Source organism: Erpetoichthys calabaricus, chromosome 17 (assembly GCF_900747795.2).
Source record: "Erpetoichthys calabaricus chromosome 17, fErpCal1.3, whole genome shotgun sequence".
In the NCBI taxonomy this organism is placed as follows: domain Eukaryota; kingdom Metazoa; phylum Chordata; class Cladistia; order Polypteriformes; family Polypteridae; genus Erpetoichthys; species Erpetoichthys calabaricus.
This window is the reverse complement of record NC_041410.2, coordinates 52,985,515-53,004,578: the sequence shown is the minus strand read 5'-3', so window position 1 is coordinate 53,004,578 and position 19,064 is coordinate 52,985,515. Positions and strand designations below refer to the sequence as shown.

Here is a 19,064-nt window from a genome sequence, read left to right as displayed (position 1 = left end):
CTACCACTGTTCCTAGATATGTAAATCTATACACCTAATCTTAAAACAACAGACATAAAATTAAAGTGTTTAAATTTTTAACCAACAAATATTTATTTGCTTGTTTTCTTTGTATGATTCTGAGAAACCAAAAAGTAGGACAACACACCTTTCTAAAATAGATTTTAGCACCAGACGCTGTACCAGATGCTTGTGTATTAAATCAGTACTTACCTGGGCTAATCTCTGCTGACTTTCTGCATCTCCTGGCAACACCAAAGCCTGCTTGGCTTCATGAATGAGAGCTGCAGAGCCCTCCATGACGTCACGGGCTGAGTCTAACATTGCAGCAGAAGACTGAGGATCCATAGTAGAAGCAGCTACTCCTCGTGCTGCCTGGGCCAGAGTCTTTAATGCCTGGGCTGTTTCTCTGGCAGCCACACCTAAATGAGCAATTTATAATAATAATAATAGTAGTAATGAATTATACAATTGATTATTTTTATACATTGTTGAATACTAACATAATTTCACTTTCGTGGCTTAAGTATTGATACGATGTCTCTCAAAATTGCATACCTCACCATATCTTGTGAGTCCTTATTTAGGCTTATTAAGACCAGCGGAAGCTCTCATATTCTAAAGTAAAATTGCCAGCATATCACAAGATCTTAATAATCCACACGACACACTGTTGAATAACCACTATTCTGATGCTTTGTAAGTGTTAAGACCAAATGAAGCCATCATTAAGGTCTTATAACATAACACAATTTGACTAATAGATGCGTTATAGGTAGAACCTAATCTCAAATGTTACCCATTTTTCAAATTTTGTAGTTTTGTGTCATTCCCCTGGGTTTCATTGATTTAAACTAGAAAACATGCAAAGTTTTACTTTCCATTTCTGCAATTCTGTTTTTTAAATGAATGATTTAACTTTTGTTTGTGAGGTAAAGAACATCGCTGCCACCCCTTGCAGAAAAATAATAAGCATGTTTAGCTTCTCATACACCTCACTTAAGCAATTATAATGGAATCACTGTCACTGAACATGCATTGTATAAAAAGTGTAATTTATCGTACTAACATAATGAAGTAAAACTCATTCTTCGAGTAAAAAATGCTCAAGTGAAAACTATGCTGTGGCACCCATTCTGCAATAATTGGCTTGTATTTCTCTCCAGTTATGAGACACTGGCATTCATGTCAAAGTTAATTTACAGTGTATATTGGGACTTGATCAATATTCACACTTAAGCTAAATTTTGAAGGAAGTCAGGTCAGGTCGGAGAGCATGCACTGGTACAGCGCATTGCCGCTCAGGATCCTGGTTGGTTACCCCAAAGGCAGACACACGGTCCAGTCCCATCCTCCGGCAATGACAATCAATCTGCCACAGCCAGTTATTATGTGGCCGCCGTCCTTGGTCTGGTCCAGCCACTCAGGTCCTCAACAATGAAGATCCTGCGAGCCAGGTCACCCTCGGGGGAATTGCATCACATGGCTGTAGTGCCGTGACTGACACTCCCTCACAATGCAGGTAATGTGCCTCATTCGGGAAAGGAAGGAAAAAACAAAATACACATCCACATAATGTCACAGACAATCGTCCAAACACAGAGGTTACATAATATGAAAAGTGTTCAAAATGGAAGGTGGCAAAATAAAACTGAAATAGAGCAGAAAGCACTAATTTTGTTCAATGTATAAACGATTTTTCAAATACTTTCCAAACGAAGAGACGCTTTTCTGTCAAAGTGAGGTTAGATTTTTAATGTGGACATTGTAATATATTCTGTTAAGAATATCAAACCAATCACTCGTGGCATCTCTCATCTCATCATCACTCATAATGAGTTGTCTTCAGATGCAAAAGGTGCCAATTCAGTACTGTGAGCAGGTTACTTAAGGACATGTTCAGGGTGACTCATTACTGTGCAAGGAAAGAACTACTTGACTTAAGGCCGTGTCACATTAGATGACTTTTCCAGTCATAGCCTTCATTTACATAACTATAGAGAGTCAGAGGCAGTTGTCTGAAGCTCCTGTGAAGCAAAGATGTGAAATATGACATGCTCAGTGACTTACTTCAACTAGTCCATGGCTTGTTCCCACAGGTTTGATTTGGTCTTTAGTTGTGGGGGTGGGCTCTGTGTGCATGGTAGATAACAACCAATGAATGCTCACCAGGAAGTACAATACATACTATGCCGTGATAAGAAGCTTGTCTGTCTGATGTCCCATGTTTTACACACCACAACAGAATGGGAAAAAAAAGACAAAAGAGAAGAGCTTTGGGCTGAACTCGCAGTACCTGTTAACCCTTTGTGCAGCATCCTGTTCCATCAAACAGCACACTATAGGTTCTCACAAAAAGGGGCGAGCATGACTGTGCTGGAAGTTCAGCACAAAGTCACTAAATCTGACACACCAAGCAATTTTCAGTCGTGTAAATTAACATGACTCAGAAACGAGATCAGCAACTGCACTTGACAAGTCTAACGTACCCTCCAACCAGAAGTCATGAAATGTGGCATTAATTTCACAAATCTACTTAATCAAGGGATGGCATAAATAAAGCATCTGGTCTGCTCATTGAGAAATCACCTTTTACTTATGGCAAAGCCTAGTCAATGTCCAATAGTTGATATTTTTTTTGCATTAATTAACAGTACAATCCCTGAAGCCTACAAAAAAACTGACAATCCCAGGCTACTTTAAATTCCTTTGCACCTCTCCATCAGCATCTTTTGTTTTGCAAATGTGTTAATCAGCACAAGCAGCAAGCAGTCTGCTATTCCATCCACCCAGTTACCCCGACCCAAACCTATGGAGCAGAATCAGTCACAAAATTCTCATAGCTCAAGTGTGTTTATTTGAGTGTGAGGTACCTGGAGTTGTATAGGGTAAATAATATATCATCATTTGGAATGCATGCAATTCATGTGTGTTCCGTTTCTACAATGATCTGTGTAAATGCAGGATAACAGTAAATGTGAGGCAAGAAATGTTGAACACATAACTAGAACAAAAACCTTTTTCATGTTCTACTAATAACTGGCAAAATGCTGACGTGAAGTGTATAATATATGAAGACTGAAGTCCAAATATCAAATAAACACTTTCACAAAAGGTACAAGTACTGTATAACAAAACAAGTGCACTTTTATTCAAGAATATAACTGAAGAAAAAGAAATCGGGTTACGGTATGATGCTGACACAACCGCTTGGATGGTGCAGTGGTAAGAACTGCTGAACCGTAATGAACAGGTTGCAGGTTGGATTCCGGGACCTTCCTAGATTTACCACTTTGAGTAGTGAGCTGCTCTTACTTTTACTATTATAGAATAAAAACATACATTTGATTTACTTGAGTCTGTAACAGTCGGTGTAAATGTATGGTACTTGAATAATAAAAAAAAAAAAGATAACTGAACAGAGTTAAGGAATGTGCAGAAAGTATTTGTTTTGTGAAGCTTTCCTTGTTAATACTTTGTTTGATGTTATTACACTTCGTTGCTGTGTATTTGTATCATCTAGTGGTTTTCATAATTGAATGTAAAATATTTTTAAGGGATGAGTTTGAATTGATTGCTTAAAAGGAGGAAGCAGCCTTCTGATACTATGAATAATTTTTTTATTGTTACCTAAGAGTATAATGTTAGATTAGAACAATCCAACAGCAAAGGGAACTGAAGAAACGTGGTCTACTCACCACCTACCATATCCAATAGAGAATGGTTATTCTCTCTTCTCGGAGAAGAAAAGTTCAAAACCAGGAAAAACTGACCTCTACATGCAATCCTGTAAACATATAAAGACTCAAAACAATTTTGACCTAGCGAAGGGAGATAGTTGAGTCATGTCTAAACAGGATTGGTAAATACATCAAGATGCCATATTAGCTGAAGAGGTACATCAAGGTAGTACATGACTAGCATATATTCAGGCTAATGGAGAAACTCATCAAGTCTCAGTCACTCCATCAAATCCAGAGGTCATATAGGATCAGAAACCTATCAATTTACTAAGATTAAGAGCCACATGGTTATTTGGGCATATCGGATGTCTAGACTTCTCCATCCAGGTTGTGTTTATTATAATTTGTCATAGTAATTAATCTGTTTCTGTTTTAAGCACATTTAAGAACCTTGTGTTAATATATGATGCATTGATAAAAGTGTTTATTTTGGTTTGTAACAAAGTGTTAAGTGTAAATATGAGGGCTAAAATGAGGATTTGAGACACTATGATCAGGGTTATGTAATAAGTAGTCTGAAAATGAGAACAGGGTCACACTTGGACCCCTCCACAATAACTAACGTTGGCGTAGTGGGCAGGATTTGCACTATGGAGTGTAAAGCAGTAGAGTTGTGCACTAATGTGGGGAATGACTGAGAGAGAGACCACAAGTTACCCTCTTTAGCCGCCAAAGGAAAAAATTGCACACGGTGGTCAACTGTACACCTGTGAGGTCTAGATTGCAAAGGCTGGCGGCAGCAGTTACCTACAGTGTGACCTAAATGGAAATTTTCTTCCTCTGTTCATGCTGGGATGCACTGTAAACAATGCAAAGCAGAATGCTTCCTGGTGACATCAGTGTCCTCCCCATACACCTTCCCCCACTCCCATTTACACCACATTCTACAGAGTTACCATTGAGAGTGTCCCAACCAGCTGCATCATGGTCAGCTTTGGAAAGTGTTTCTGAGTGTAAGGTCCAACAACAGATAGTGCACACAGCAGAAAAGATCATTGACACCCCTCTGCCCTCTATTAAAGGCATCTTTATAAAGCGTTGCATCTGCAACTCACAGACTGCTCCCACAGTCTTTTTTGTCTCATTTCTATCTGGTAGAAAGTACTGTAGCATCTAAAATTGTTCTACCGGGTTCTGCAACAGCTTCTACCCCTTGGCTGTCTGGACCCTGTAGTCTGTGCTGCCCTCCTGCCTGCAGATCTGCTCCTTATAGCTTATGTATATGCAGTACTTTTGTTACAGTTGTTACTACTGTTGTTTTTATTATTAGTTATTATATATTTATTTATATATGACTATTTCAAATTATTCGCTCGCCAACCCCCGGGTATGGGTGACTGGATATACAATTTAAAGAGATTGTTATTTTCATGGGATGTGTTACATATGCATTATAGAACGAACTATTTTACATTTCAGTGAGTAATGAACTGTTGTTAATAATAGTAAAACGTAACAAATTAAAAGAAAATTATGTTTCATGTTGTGTTATAGGTATTCGTTGAGTTATACATTTTCGTTCTGTTTGTCTTTGATATTAACACGCAAATACTTTTTAAAATTTAACTTTTACTTTAAAATTTCAGCAAAAACAATATTTGGAATTAAGTTTTCTTCAATATCGCATTGAATTTTGATTCCGTGTTTGGACTTACATTGTGACAACGCAACGTATAACTGCCTGTGAGTGAATATCATTTCTTTCTCTCTAATAAATAAACTGACTTTTTGGAATGTGATATTTTAAAGGTAAGTTAAAAATTTTGTGAGCCGTTTTACCGTATGGAAGAAGAACTGCTGCTATATCTGTCCACGCTATCGATGCAATGTTTTTGCATAAGTGTTTGCAATAATGGACTAAACACTGGTCCATCTATGAAGAATAACTGCTGATTAATTTCACGAAGAAGACATTTTTGAATTGTGTTGAAAACTGCTCTTTCATCATCACTTAATTGTGAGTACATTTTCTCCGATATAATTCTCCATGGTCTTCCACAGTTAAATCTTCATCTCTTTCTTTACCTCTAATGTGTCAGTTTCTTCTGGAAGTCCAAATTGCTGCATCATTCCCATAATTGTAAAGCATTAACTTCACCCATTATAATTAAATACACGAAGAAGTGTCTTATCTCATGGCACATGTCTCATCTTGCGGGACTCTCATCTCGTCGCAGGATTTTTTATATAATAGAGAGATGTATGACTATTTCATATGATTACTATTTATGTATCTCTTAATAGGATGTTAAGTATATGCTGTACTGCAGTCCTGGGGAATGTTATTTCACTCAACTGTACGGTGCAATACAGTGTATGGATGGTACGACAATAAAGCCACTTGACAAAATTTGCAACCTGGGAAGGATCCTGGTGTGACTCCATGACAAAACAATCACTCAGTATTTTCACTTTCCGAATAACATACAGTACAACATGAATAAAGACATATATCCAAAAAAAAAACTTGATTATAGAACTCTAAAAATGTGAAGGCTTAATGCTTAGTTTTAAGTTAGAAATAAGATAAAAATGGGAAACACGTTTTATTTTCTAACAGCTGTCTTCTCCAGACACCATTAAACACAGTATATGACTGTCTGCTTGGCAACTCTGTACATATATAACATACCATAAAATTCTCAAACCTGCTTAATCCAATTCAGGGTTACAGAGACTGGGGACTATCCTGGTAGCATCAGGCACAAAGCAGGAATCAACACTGGATGGGGCACCAGGGCACTGCATAGGCATTCATGCATATAACCACACTCAGACTTTACCAACTCATAAACAAATTCATCCAGCATGCACATCTTTTAAATATGAGGGGAAAAAACAAAGCATCTGACCAAAAACCACACTGCCATTGCACTGGATCTGAAGCCAGAATCCAGAATGCTGGATCTGCAGGTTGACACTGTGATTCCCACACTTGAATATATTCATTTGGTCGATTGCTTTGTCTTGTTACTTTTTCAAGTAGTTTTTCAATTGAAATAAACAGAAACCCACCAGTGTAATGCTCATTGCCCTGTGCAGCACAAGTCAGTAGCTGAGCCATAGAGGATCCCACGGCTTTAGAAGTACTTCCCAGGTCTTGAGCACACTTTTCAAGCTAAATGAAAAAATATATATGATTACAAAATTACACCAGGAATGTATTTCTAGTTTTGTACTTTAAGAGAAGTAAACACTAATTCAGAGACACCAGGATGTAAACTTGTTATAGTTAAGAATGAAATACTAATGAACAGAAAACAGCCACTGTTGATTTAGGTTCCAACCTCTTCTATGACATACTTGTTTAAAATGGGTCCAAAAATGATAGCTAAATTTACATTTTCCTCACCTTTTTTTCCCCCAGTATGAATTTAATCAGACACATATTAACCTCCTTCACTTGGAGACAGAGAGCTCATTCAAAAGGCTCTGGTGGTGACTGCTGTTCAGGGTTTGTCCCTACTTACACCAGCAGCTTCCAGGCAATAACAAGCTATATTTTATTATTTCTACCTTGCAAATGAAAAGGGTAACAGTAATGCACAGACATTTACTACAATAATCATTCCAGACTATGTAAAAATTAACTGCACAGCAGTGAGAATACATTTGCATTTCTAAGTCTGCTTATAATCAGAAAACTTGCGTTTGTCTAAATTCAAGATCTCCCTGATGAGTGTCTTGTCGGATTTTGTCTGTTCATATGTCATCCCATGCCAAGCAATTACTGGAAATGTTAGTCAAAAATAGATGCCGATGACTCATGCTTTTACACGTTCAAGTGACACATGCATATGAAATGAATTCTTATATTGATACTGGCTCTGGTGCACTGCTGAGTTGGACAGAATTATTCCAAAAAATTTCAAACTTCAAATGGGTAGAGACAAGTACACTGTGAATGGAACAAGTCTGCAAACATGGCAGGCACACAGACAAGATCAACACACCGTTTCCCCAGGAAGAGGCTTCAGCTGCCCATTTGCTGCTGTCATCTTAGCATCATAGAGTTCATTCTTTAGCGTCTGTACTGTGTTGAGCGCCGAGTCAATTTCCATTGGACCACAAGCTTCATGGGCCTGTTTTCAAAATGAACACAATGTTAATTGTATGAAACTTGCAAGTACATAAATAACAACTGAAAAAAGTTTCTAAACTGTACAGTACAGGCAATATGTTCTAAAGTGTGCTTGTCATTACTGACAGGGACCATCTGTTATACGTGTCTGTGTTGAAGACAGTGTTGTGAGATACAATGGTGCTAAAAATGGAACAAGCTACCAGATTTTAAAGACGTTACTATACCAGTATTAGGCAAAATTCAGTAATGTTAATGCAGGAAAATGTGACTGAAATTTCTATACACTACCATTATTGAAAAGTAAGCTCTGTGTCTATGTGCACTTGAGTATGGACAAGGTGTGACGGTTCTTTACATTGGGTGTATGGAGTTACAAAATGTGTGGTGCTCACACTCAGACTTTTGGCAGTAATGTACCTGCATAGCAGTGTTGCGTCTGTGTGACTAGCAGGATCGAGACATGGAATCTTTCCAAGCATTTACCCCTTGCTCATCCCAATGTCTTCCAGGGTCTGAGAATTCGACAGGTGTGAAATGGTATTTACAGTAAAAAAAAAAAAAATGTAAAGTTAAGATTAATGTATTTTGATGGGTTAACAAGTACATCATTTTCGCAAAGCATGCATTCCCAAGCTTGTTTGATGAATGGACACGAACACACACCAATTTAGGCCTAATTGTTATAAATTGTGTAAAGTGTGATACAAAATGGTATACGTAATGATATTAACCTGCAACGTAGACTAATTAAAACAGTGTGTGCAATGCATAGTGTGCATTTCACTAGTAATATTTTTAGCCCCCAATGACATTTAGAGGTGTGTTTGCTGTTGTTTAAGATGTCAGCAAATATTTTCCAACTGTAATTTGTTTATTTGTTTGAAATGTTCTTATGTTGAAATATTTCAGATACTGAACATATTGTAATAACCAGGTTGGCAGGTTAGGTAAATGAAGGATTGCAGTGAGCTCAGGGTACGAAGAGGCAGAGAATAGGAAAATGGAAGGAGCACGAGAGTCCACTGTCGGTTGGCAGAAGATGCACAAAGTCAGAGGACCTGTCTGAGAGGAGTCAGAAAAGTTGTTAATAGGGAGTATAAGAATTTGCTGGAATGTACTGTTGCCACAGCAGGAGAAGAGAAGTGTGGTGTGCAAAAGAAGCACATGTGAGTATGAGATGGTACAGTGCAGCGTGCGGGACCAGCACACGCGCCATCATGAAACCCAACAGTGAGGGTGAAGGATCAGGGTGCTTTGGGGCCTTGACATGGATGCGGGATACACAAAGTACAGGGAAGTTAGTTAAGTCAGGAACCAAATGAAAAGAAACACACATCCTTCACAGCATAAACAGACACAGGGCATATGGGAGGGTTTGGTTTAATGTTGGGCAATGGTAGTGTAGTTGGCGGGCCAGGAACACTCAGTGCTGTACAAAGTGTTTCACCAAGTGACTTCAACCCCCAGCATGTGTACCCATGTTGTTCCTCCCTGCCTGGCTGTGGTTATTACCATATTTAAAATAAAATAGAGCTGTATAGAGCTGGTGTTCAATTTGTCAATACTATTTATTAGGGAATCCAATCGGGAGCCTGGGATTCCCGGACATTTTTCATTCCTGGGAATGAAACTGCTGTAATTCCCAGAAAAACTGGAATGGTCAAGCTCGCATATATAGCGTGTAAAAAGTGTAAAAATCGATCAAGAAATAACAGTTATAGTTGAAAATAAATAAGGTGGCGCCATTGCTGCAGCTTGCACTTCATCAGACAACAGCTTTGAACAGCAACTTGAAATTGCAATGCGTCAGTCGGTTGCATCCGCATTATCTGTGCCAAGAAACTTGCCATCACAGAATGATGACAAGAAACTGGATGCAACAGTAAAAGCTGAAATGGTGGTGTTTCAGCGCAATGGCAAGCGCGGGTGTTGTTTAGAACAAGTTTATCAGTATCTGATGATTGTGCCGCCTACTTCAGTGGAGGCAGAGCGTGTTTCTCAGCAGCTGGCGTACTTCTGCATGAAGGTGCGCTCTCGCATGGACGACCGCAGGCTGGACACGTTAATAATAATAATAATAAATTACATGTATATAGTGCTTTTCTCAGTACTCAAAGCGCTATCCACGCAGGGAAGAACCGGGAAGCGAGCCCACAATCTTCCACAGTCTCCTTACTGCAAAGCAGCAGCACTACCACTGCACCACCTGTGAGGACATTGTGCTTTCTATGCTCTTATTACCACAACTAAAGATACATGTACTTATATGACAGCATGAACTGCTTGTAGATAAGGTTAGTCTTTTATTTGTGTCAACATATTGAAGTAGTTTTATTAAAAATAAGTGTCGGTCGTTCTAAAACCGTTCACATGTGAGATGCCCGCGCACGGTGTCATCCCGGGAACCCGGGATTTCCGGGAATGAAATGCGGGATTCCCAAATTCCCGGGAATGGATTCCCTACTATTTATAGGAGTAGAATATTAATTATGCCTTTTATTTTGTGAAAAATACGGTTTATTCATTACATGCTTCTGCACTTTGTTTGTACCGGTACTGAGGTGAGAAAGCTTGTACCAATACCAAACTCCTAATGTTTGTATCAATCCAACACTATCTGAGGGCTGTGAATAAAAGTAATGTGAAGATTAATATTCTGAATTGTCTCTCCGCTCAACAGCATAAAAATTCCTTGCACAAAAATACCACAGAAGAACTAAGATGGGCAGAACCAAAGAGACTTAATGGCTAAAGTGGTGTTAACAGCATTACCTTACTGAAGGTTTTAGCTAAAATAGGAATTAGACAAATAAAATTTTACCTTCTGTGCTGCCGCTCTGAGTTCAACCAGGCTGGTCGCCAAGTTTTTGGCACACTGACCAAGTTGCATGGCAGCAGCCTGGTCAGATACTGTTGGTACAGCAGACTTGGATGATGTCACCATTTTACTTCCAGGCTGCAGGTTAAATAATTAAACAGCTTGATAAGCAAAAAAATAAATACAATCTTTAAATCCATAAGTAAACATTTATTTTTAGCAAGCACTTGATTATCTTCTGTAGTCAGCTGGAGATTAGAGCTTTTTGTTTGTAAAAGACAAGTCGCATTTACCAGCTTCCATTCTAATGGGACAGTTTTAGCCAGATGTGCGCATACATTGGCATTGAAGCCACAACTTCAAACGGCATTTTTGTTTAACTGGCCTGATCCACATTTCACACTTGAGTTGACATAAATCATAATTGAAAATGACAGACTATTGCTCAGATAATTTCAGTAGCAGTGCACTTAATGAAGCTATCAGGAATGCATGGTGGAGACAAGCCATGCCCTATTCATTGGAACAGCGTATGTCAATTGTGGAGATGTATGCTCCTAAAGGCTTATCCAGCTTGGCATGCAGGGAATTCATTGAACAAAATCCCACTGCGAGTGCTCCTACAAAAGGGATAATTCAGCAATTGGTGCAAATGTGGCATTCATAACGTTAAGTGAACAATGCCCCAAAACCAAGAATCCCTTCAGTTTGTACCCCAGAGGTTTTCAAGAAGTCCTCATTAAATATATGTAAGGGTTGTCACAACAGGAGGGTGTGCCATTAAGGTCCTGTCAGTGCAGGGGTGTTAAACTCAAATCCTGGAGGGCAGCAGTGGCTGCTTGTTTTTGGTCCAGCCACCTACTTAAATTAGTTATGCTTCTAATTTAACATTCCTCTTCTGCCTCAATTACAAGTGACTTCCATTGCCAACAAAAAGTATAAAATCCCCCATTGAAAGTTTTTACATTTTATTATTACTATACAATGTTGATTCCTTACTGGTCGTGGATTGGTAGACCATTCTTCGCCCTGGTACAGTTGCTGGAGGGTACATGGGAGTATGATGAATTAGTCTACATGCGTGTCATAAATTTGGAAAAAGCGAATGACTGTGTCCCTTGGAACGTACTGTGGAAAGTGCTGTAGAAGTATGGGCTAACAGGGCTGCTCTTACACTATACTCATTTCCTATGTGAACACAGCGAGAGCTATGTCAAAATATCTAGCATTAAGTCAAATTTGTTTGTGGTTTTCATGAATAGGCCATCAAGACGTAGCCAAGAGCATGAAGGTGTCCAGTTTTGGAAGCTTGGGTTAGGATTCTTGCTTTATGCAGATGATACGGTCATCTTTGCACTCGAGTGTGAATTGGCAATGATGAGGATCGGCAACTCCCTGACTGAGGTCATGGTTGACTCTCAGAGTAAGAATGGATTGCTGTCTCCAGGTGGGTGGAGTTCAAGTATCTTAGGATCTCATTCACAAGTGATGGAAGAAGGGAAAGTGAGTGGCGGCAGCTGCTCTTCAGGTGCTAAACTGGTCCATGGTGATGAGGTAGGAAGTCAAAACTCTTGGTTTACAGGTTAAACCACATCCTTGTCCTCATCTATGGTAATAAACTGCAGATAATGACCGAAAGAATGAGATCACAAGTAAAAGAGAAAGAAATGAGATTTCTTCGTAGGGCCGCAGGGTGGACACTCTGTAATCGGAATAGAAACTCAGCAATCAGGGAGACCCAAGAATTGAGTCGCAGCTCCTCCAGATCTAGAGGAGCCAGTTGGGGTGGTTTGGGCAAGGATCTGGAGTTGCTCCGGGCACATCCAACTGGGTGGAGGTCATTTGGCAGAACCAAAGACATGCTGGAGGGATTAACATTTTTTGTCTGGGTTGATCAACTTGACGTGCTGCTGCCATGACCCTCACCAGGAAAAGTGGTCTGAGGAGATGAAATATATAACGTTCAAACACAGTGAACTTATTTTTGGCTTTTTGACACTGAGAAAACAGAAAAAGACTGTAATGTCAAAGTGAAAACAGACCTCTGCAAAGTAGTCTAAAGTAGTTATAAATTTTAAACCCCAAATAACTGAACATGTAAGTATTCACCCCCTTCAAGTCAGTATTAAGTAGATGCACCTTTGGCAGTCATGACTTCCTCAAGTCTGCGTAGGCAGAGAACTCTTATCGGTTTTCTTTATCTGGACACTGCAGGTTTTCCCCATTCCTCTGTGTAAAACTGCTTAAGCTCTGTCAGTTTGCATGGTGTTTGTAAGTAAAGTGTCTTTTTCAAGTCCAGCCATAAAATTTCAGTTGGATTAGGATCCGGACTCAGCTACTCCAGGACATTAACATTGTTTTTAAGCCATTCTTGTGAAACTTTAGCTTTATCTTAGGGTTGGGATCTTGTTGGAAAACAAATCTTTTCCCAAGGTGCAGGTTTCTTGAAGTATCCAAAAGATTTTCCTTCAGAATAACCTTATAACCACATAGCCCTTCCATGTCCTGTTGCAGAGAAGCATCCCCAGAGCATGATGTCAGCCCCATTCTGGTAGGGATGTTGCGTTTCTCATAATGTGCTGTGCATGGCTTACACTAATGGCCAAAATGTTCAGTCTCCCATGTGTCTTCTTGCAAACTAGCCGAGATATCATGAGTGTTTTGTTTTTTAATAAAAACGTGTCTTTCTCTTTGCCAAATTCCCATTAAGCTATGAGTGGTGAAGCAGCTGGGCTACAGTTGTGGTATGCACAGTCTCTCCAGTCTTATCCACTGTAGCTTGTAACTCCAGTTCCTTGGTGTCCTCCCCTTACTAGTCTTCTTCTTGCCTGATCACTCAGTTTGTGTGAATGGTCTGCTCCAGCAGATTTACAGCTGTGTCATACTTTTTACATTTTTAATGACTGATTTAACTAGACTCCAAGAGATACTCAGTAACTTGGATATTTTCTTGTCTCCATCACTGAATTGTTTGTGAAAAGGCGATTGAAAAGGAGTTGCTCGAAGTGTTCATTTGTCTTCATCGTGTATGTCAGGTGTATTTAGACTACAATCAATTGAAACCCCAAAGAGGTGATTTCCATCTAAGTAATCATGTGACCAATTGGCTGCACCAGTCATGATTTAGGTGTGTCATATTAATGGGGGTGAATGCATATGTGATAAATTATTTTGTGTTTAATATTTGCAATTAATTTAGATCACTTTGCAGAGTTCTGTTATCACTTTGACATTACAGAGTTGCTCTGTGTTGATCAAAAAAGCTCTATTAAATCTGTGATTCAAAGTTTTATGGCAATAAAATGTGAAAAAGTCCTTTGTTAATACTTTTTATAGGAATTGCACTTAATGTTTTTTCCCTTCTCTTAAATGGCAACCAAACAATAAAGAGACATAAAGGAAGGCAATAGATAATGAGCTAACACTAATGTCTCAAATAGTACTGAAGGTCACCATTATCACTCCAATCAAACTCCTAGCTAGCTGCTATTTAATCCCACTATTTAATTGTATTGCTTTCTAGAGTTCTCATTCCGCCACATCAGTCATTTCCAGATTTGCTTTTTACTGTGATTACAATCCAAATGCTTTGCAGTCCACATCAGATCAGTATTTCTCAAACATTCATGTTTTCCTTGTCTGATATATTAATAAGATAAGATATAGTATAAAAGACACAGGTGCAAATGAGGTCGAAGTTACTCTGACCATCTGTTGCTTTGCTTCTCATTATTGTTTGGCTGCAGTTTAAAGAAAAAATACGAGACAATTAAAAACAAAGCAACATAATGCGCTCCATTAGTACTAGTAATTGGTTACTGATGGGGAAAGTAGCTGGAATGAAAACCGGCTGCCACTACAGCCTTCCAGGAAATCAGTTTGACACCCTGATGTCAGTGTATGCTTCATGATTTGCAGGTAAACACGCATGTCAGTGTATGCTCCATGACATGGTAATCATGACATAACAGCCACTGCTGAGTAGATGAACTCTGTTCAGCACAACAATCGATTTATCATTGATGCTGAAGCCGTTCCGGAGTTTTTAGTTAAAATAGCCATTGCTGTTCTCATGTATTATCTTTTTTTTGCCATAGTATTCCCATGGTAAGTCAGAGAGTGGACTTTTTTTCAGGAATTTAGGAATTTTGGGAGTGGGTGATTGTGATAGGACAGATACCCCTCTTTAAAAATAAAGGGTACATGCTATATTGATTTTTACATGTGATTGTCATTTTGAAATCTTTGCATATAACAAATTAATTCTGTATGTAAAGTATTTTAATAGAATAAGTCCCTGTGTTAGTTGTACTCCCAAGATGAGAATGCTAGCTACTGTATATAATTTTACCATTATGAATGTCACGGTGTAGTCCTTAAATGCTGACTAAGTTCTGGAAGTTTTGTAACACCTCCATTTCATAAATAACATCTTTGGGTGGGATGTAGTCACTACTCATTTAGTACACAAGCAAGTAATGGCATATTATTTAAATATCAATGATATGATCATCTCAGAAATAAATAATGTCATGGGAGCAGAAAGAAAAAACAGCAAACTACACACTGTGTTTTATTAAAAGCGATTATTCTTTAGTTCGTTTGCAAAGCGGTTAGAGCAGCAGCATCGCAGCTGGATAACTGTAATCCATTTCCTTGAATAATAGTCATACCTGTAAGAAGTTCTGACTGGCAATAATAAGCGCAAGCTGGGCACTCAGATCTTCTGGGTGTGCTTGACTCCCTCTTACACCTTGAACCAACTGAGGAATGTGATCAGCAACAGCCTGTAAATGTAAATTCCAATTAAAACAAGCCTGACAGTGACATTTTATTCCATGACTAAGATAATAATATTACTACACTACACAAAACTTAACATTTAATAATGGAAAGAGCTTTTATGTTCTCATGCAGTTCAATATTATTCATCTAAACATTTGCCTTTGGTTCACTTTTCATTGGTGTTGTAGCCAGCTATCCATTCCAGGGCAATCGGATTTTAAATTGACTCCAGTTAATGTGAAACCATAGCGGCTTAACTGATGTAATTGAGTAGCTGGGCTGTTTTAGTATAAAGGGTTGTTTTATCCAGTGTTATAGGAACAGATTCCAGATGGGAGAGATGGAAGTGATTGGGATCAAGAGAAGGAGCTGACAGCTTTGCTGATTTTGACCTGCCACTCTGCCAGTCTTGAGAAAATGGATTATCCATGAAGAGATGTCAAATGGCTCATTGTTATCACAGAGTTTTTGGAATGCTATCTATAAGTGTGAAGTTAAAGGAATACTCCAACCAACAGTGATTTTTTTTTTATATGTTATTGCCCGGCAGTATAAAATCATCATTTTATGAAACTACAGACTGCTTATGTTAATTTTGCTCAAATAAACCAGGACCCTTAAGGTAACTTAACTACAGGGGCAGCTTACATTGAAAGCATCCTCTCTTATACATTCTTCCCATATTGTAAGGCATCTGTTTCAGTCAGTTTGTAACTTAATGGTAAAAAGGAACAGAAAACAAACAGGATCAAAGCTGTTGAGCAGAGTCATCAGTCACCAGGACAACTAGCCAATGACATGAATGTAATATCATACGCCCTAAAGCCCCATGTGGGATTTCAACATAAATAATGCCCCAACTGAAGGATGGTAAAAGGAACCACATAGGACACGACGTCAGAGAACAATACACGTTGGAGAATGCCAACGTATGAATCACGCCAATTGCTAAATTAAACAGACACACAGGACAACATCCACCCTTGACATTGTTAATTTACTGTAAGCTTTTTCTAAGACTACATCCATAAATTTGCTATTATATTTTCTAATATACTTTATTCTATTGGTATTATTATGCTTCAAAAATGCCATGTTGCTTTTATAAGTCTATACTTTGTGTTTATATCTTGAGTAACTGATGTAATAAAGTAAATATTAGAACAACTGATGCAGGGGATGTTTCCCTTTGCTCATCCTGCATGGTTCATCAAGGTTGAGTGGTTGCACCTCAGTAAAACAACAAGTGTGGTAGATGTAAGACACTGTTGGTTAAGTGGCATACCTGTATAGCCAATGGCTGTGGAGCCTTTTTGTGTCTCGGAGACAACCGTATGTTTGTTGGTGCAGGTGATAGTGAGTACCTTGGTGAGATATGGGAGTAGACCAACCTAGAAGAACCCAAGTAGAACCCTCGTCATCATCTGAGTTCACCTCTGTTATAGCATGTCTTTATGTGAAAACAGCAGTGTCAAATGCGAGTAGGGGGGGGTGGGATTGTGAACACGACTGAGAGAATAAAACTGAATAAAAAAAAAAAACAAAGCTAATCTTTACTGAGAGAATAAAACTGAATAAAAAAAAAAACAAAGCTAATCTTTACAAGTATCATAAATTACACCGGCTGTTACAGGCTGGAATCAAATGTATGTTTTTATTCTAAAATTGTAAGAATACGAGCAGCTCACTTCTCAAAACTGACTCGTCCGGGATCGAACCCGTGAAGTTTTGATTACCAGTCAACAGTTGATACTGTTGCGCCACTGAAGTGGTCGTGGCATGTCAATGTCGCACCCTAACGCGGGTTCTTTTTCTGCAGTTATATTTTTGAATAAAAGCGCACTTGTTCTGTTATATTTGTACCTTTTGTGAAAGTGTTTCTTTGATATTTGGACTTCAGGCTTCACACATTATACACTTCATGTCTACATTTTGTCAATTATTACTAAAACATGAAAAACGCTTCTGTTTTAACAATGTGTTTACATAGATCGTTGTAGATACAGAATACACATGAAATGCAAGTGTTCCAAATAACGATATAGTATTTATAAAAGGTGTCATTTTGCTTGACTTCTCACTCTGTACAACTCTTAGCAACTGACACGCAGGTAAACAGACTTGAGCTGAGAAAACTGTGCGAGGTGGGGGATGTGATAGCAGGCTGCTGGCTGCTTATTGACATATTTATAGGACAAAAGACACCGACGGAGAGGTGCGAAGCGATTTAAGGTGGGACAGATCTATGAGTTTTTTCGTAGGCTCTGGAAATTCTAGTGTTAAATCATAGAGCCTACCTTGCTTTTCAGAATAAACCAGTTCAAGTATCACATTCTTATTTCACATTTCCCAAAAATGTAAACCTCATGCCGACAGTCTACAAACAAACATTTCAGAAAATATAGAGCTTAATATGTGAATATGTGTCACATGTGAGGACTGAGTAATTACGTTTAAATCAGAGCCAAGTATGCATAAGAGAATAGGCTTATAAATTCATATTAAAGACGGAAATTTCAAGGTCAACACAGAAATTTTGAGGTAAGGTAGTAAAATTTACCGATCCACAGCACCAGAGAGTAGTGACATGTTGAACTTTGATTAGAAAGTTCAAGTAAGAATTTCACTATAGTCAATATTGACACTATGAACATCTTCATCATTTTCCACCATTTATCCAAAACCAGGTTGTGGGGGCAACAGTCTTAGCAGTGAGGCCCATATGCCCCTTTCAACAACTGCAGTTGCCAACTCATACTGCGGGATCCCAAGGTGTTCCCAGGGTATACAGGAGATATAATCCTCACAGGGTCTCCTCCCAGCTGCTTGTGCCCATAAAACTTGCGCAAGAAGGTGTCCATGTCAGATGTCCAAATCACCTCAACTGGCTCCTCTCGACACAGAGGGTCTACTCAGAGCCTCTCCCGGATATTTATGCTTCTTATCTCATCTCTAAAAGAGAACCCAGCCAACCTTGTGGAGAAAGTTCATTCTGGCCACTTGTACCAATGATCTCATCCTTTCAGTCATTACCCAAATCTCATGACCATAGATGAGGGTAGGGGCATAGATTAACTTGCAAATCAAGAGCTTCACCTTCTGACTCAGCTCCTTCTTCCCCACTACAGATAGGTACAGCGACTGCATAACTGCGCTCACCACCCCTATCTATCTGCCAATCTCACCGTCCATTTTTCCCTCATTTGTGAAAAAGACCCTGAAGTACTTAAACTCCTCCATCTGAGGCAGTAACTTGGCTTCCCATTTGGAGAGGACAGTCCTTTTTCTTTCCTACTGAGGCACATGGTCTCAGATTTGGAGGTGCTGATCCTCATCTCTGCTGCTTCACACTCAGTCATAAACAATCCAAATGAATGCTGGAGTTCACAACCCAATAAAGCCAACAGGACCACTAAGCAATGAACATATGACTTCTAATATCATGGGGCAAGCAGATCCTCCATTATTACTGTTATTAAGAAAATTATTATTAAAAAAATGGTTGGGTGGATAGATAGATGACGGATGCAGTGAAAACATTACACTGCCACCAATTAATAAGACACTGCTAGCTTAATCCTGGATTGCTTTCTCCTGATCTGTCAGAGGTGTTTGATATTCTGTAGATTTTATA

At 38.9% G+C, this 19,064-nt stretch overlaps 1 protein-coding gene across 2 annotated transcripts in view; it reads right to left on the bottom strand.

Annotated features, from left to right (window-relative positions):
* Positions 1-19,064, bottom strand: part of tln2b (talin 2b) — a 316,938-nt gene that overhangs the window by 176,451 nt on the left and 121,423 nt on the right. For both annotated transcript variants that reach the window (XM_028823593.2, XM_051920301.1), the window contains 5 exons: positions 15,319-15,432; positions 10,649-10,783; positions 7,697-7,825; positions 6,759-6,861; positions 214-422 (listed from right to left, as the gene is read on the bottom strand). In XM_028823593.2, coding sequence (XP_028679426.2) covers positions 214-422; positions 6,759-6,861; positions 7,697-7,825; positions 10,649-10,783; positions 15,319-15,432 — 690 coding nt within the window. The remainder of the gene's footprint in view (positions 1-213; positions 423-6,758; positions 6,862-7,696; positions 7,826-10,648; positions 10,784-15,318; positions 15,433-19,064) is intronic.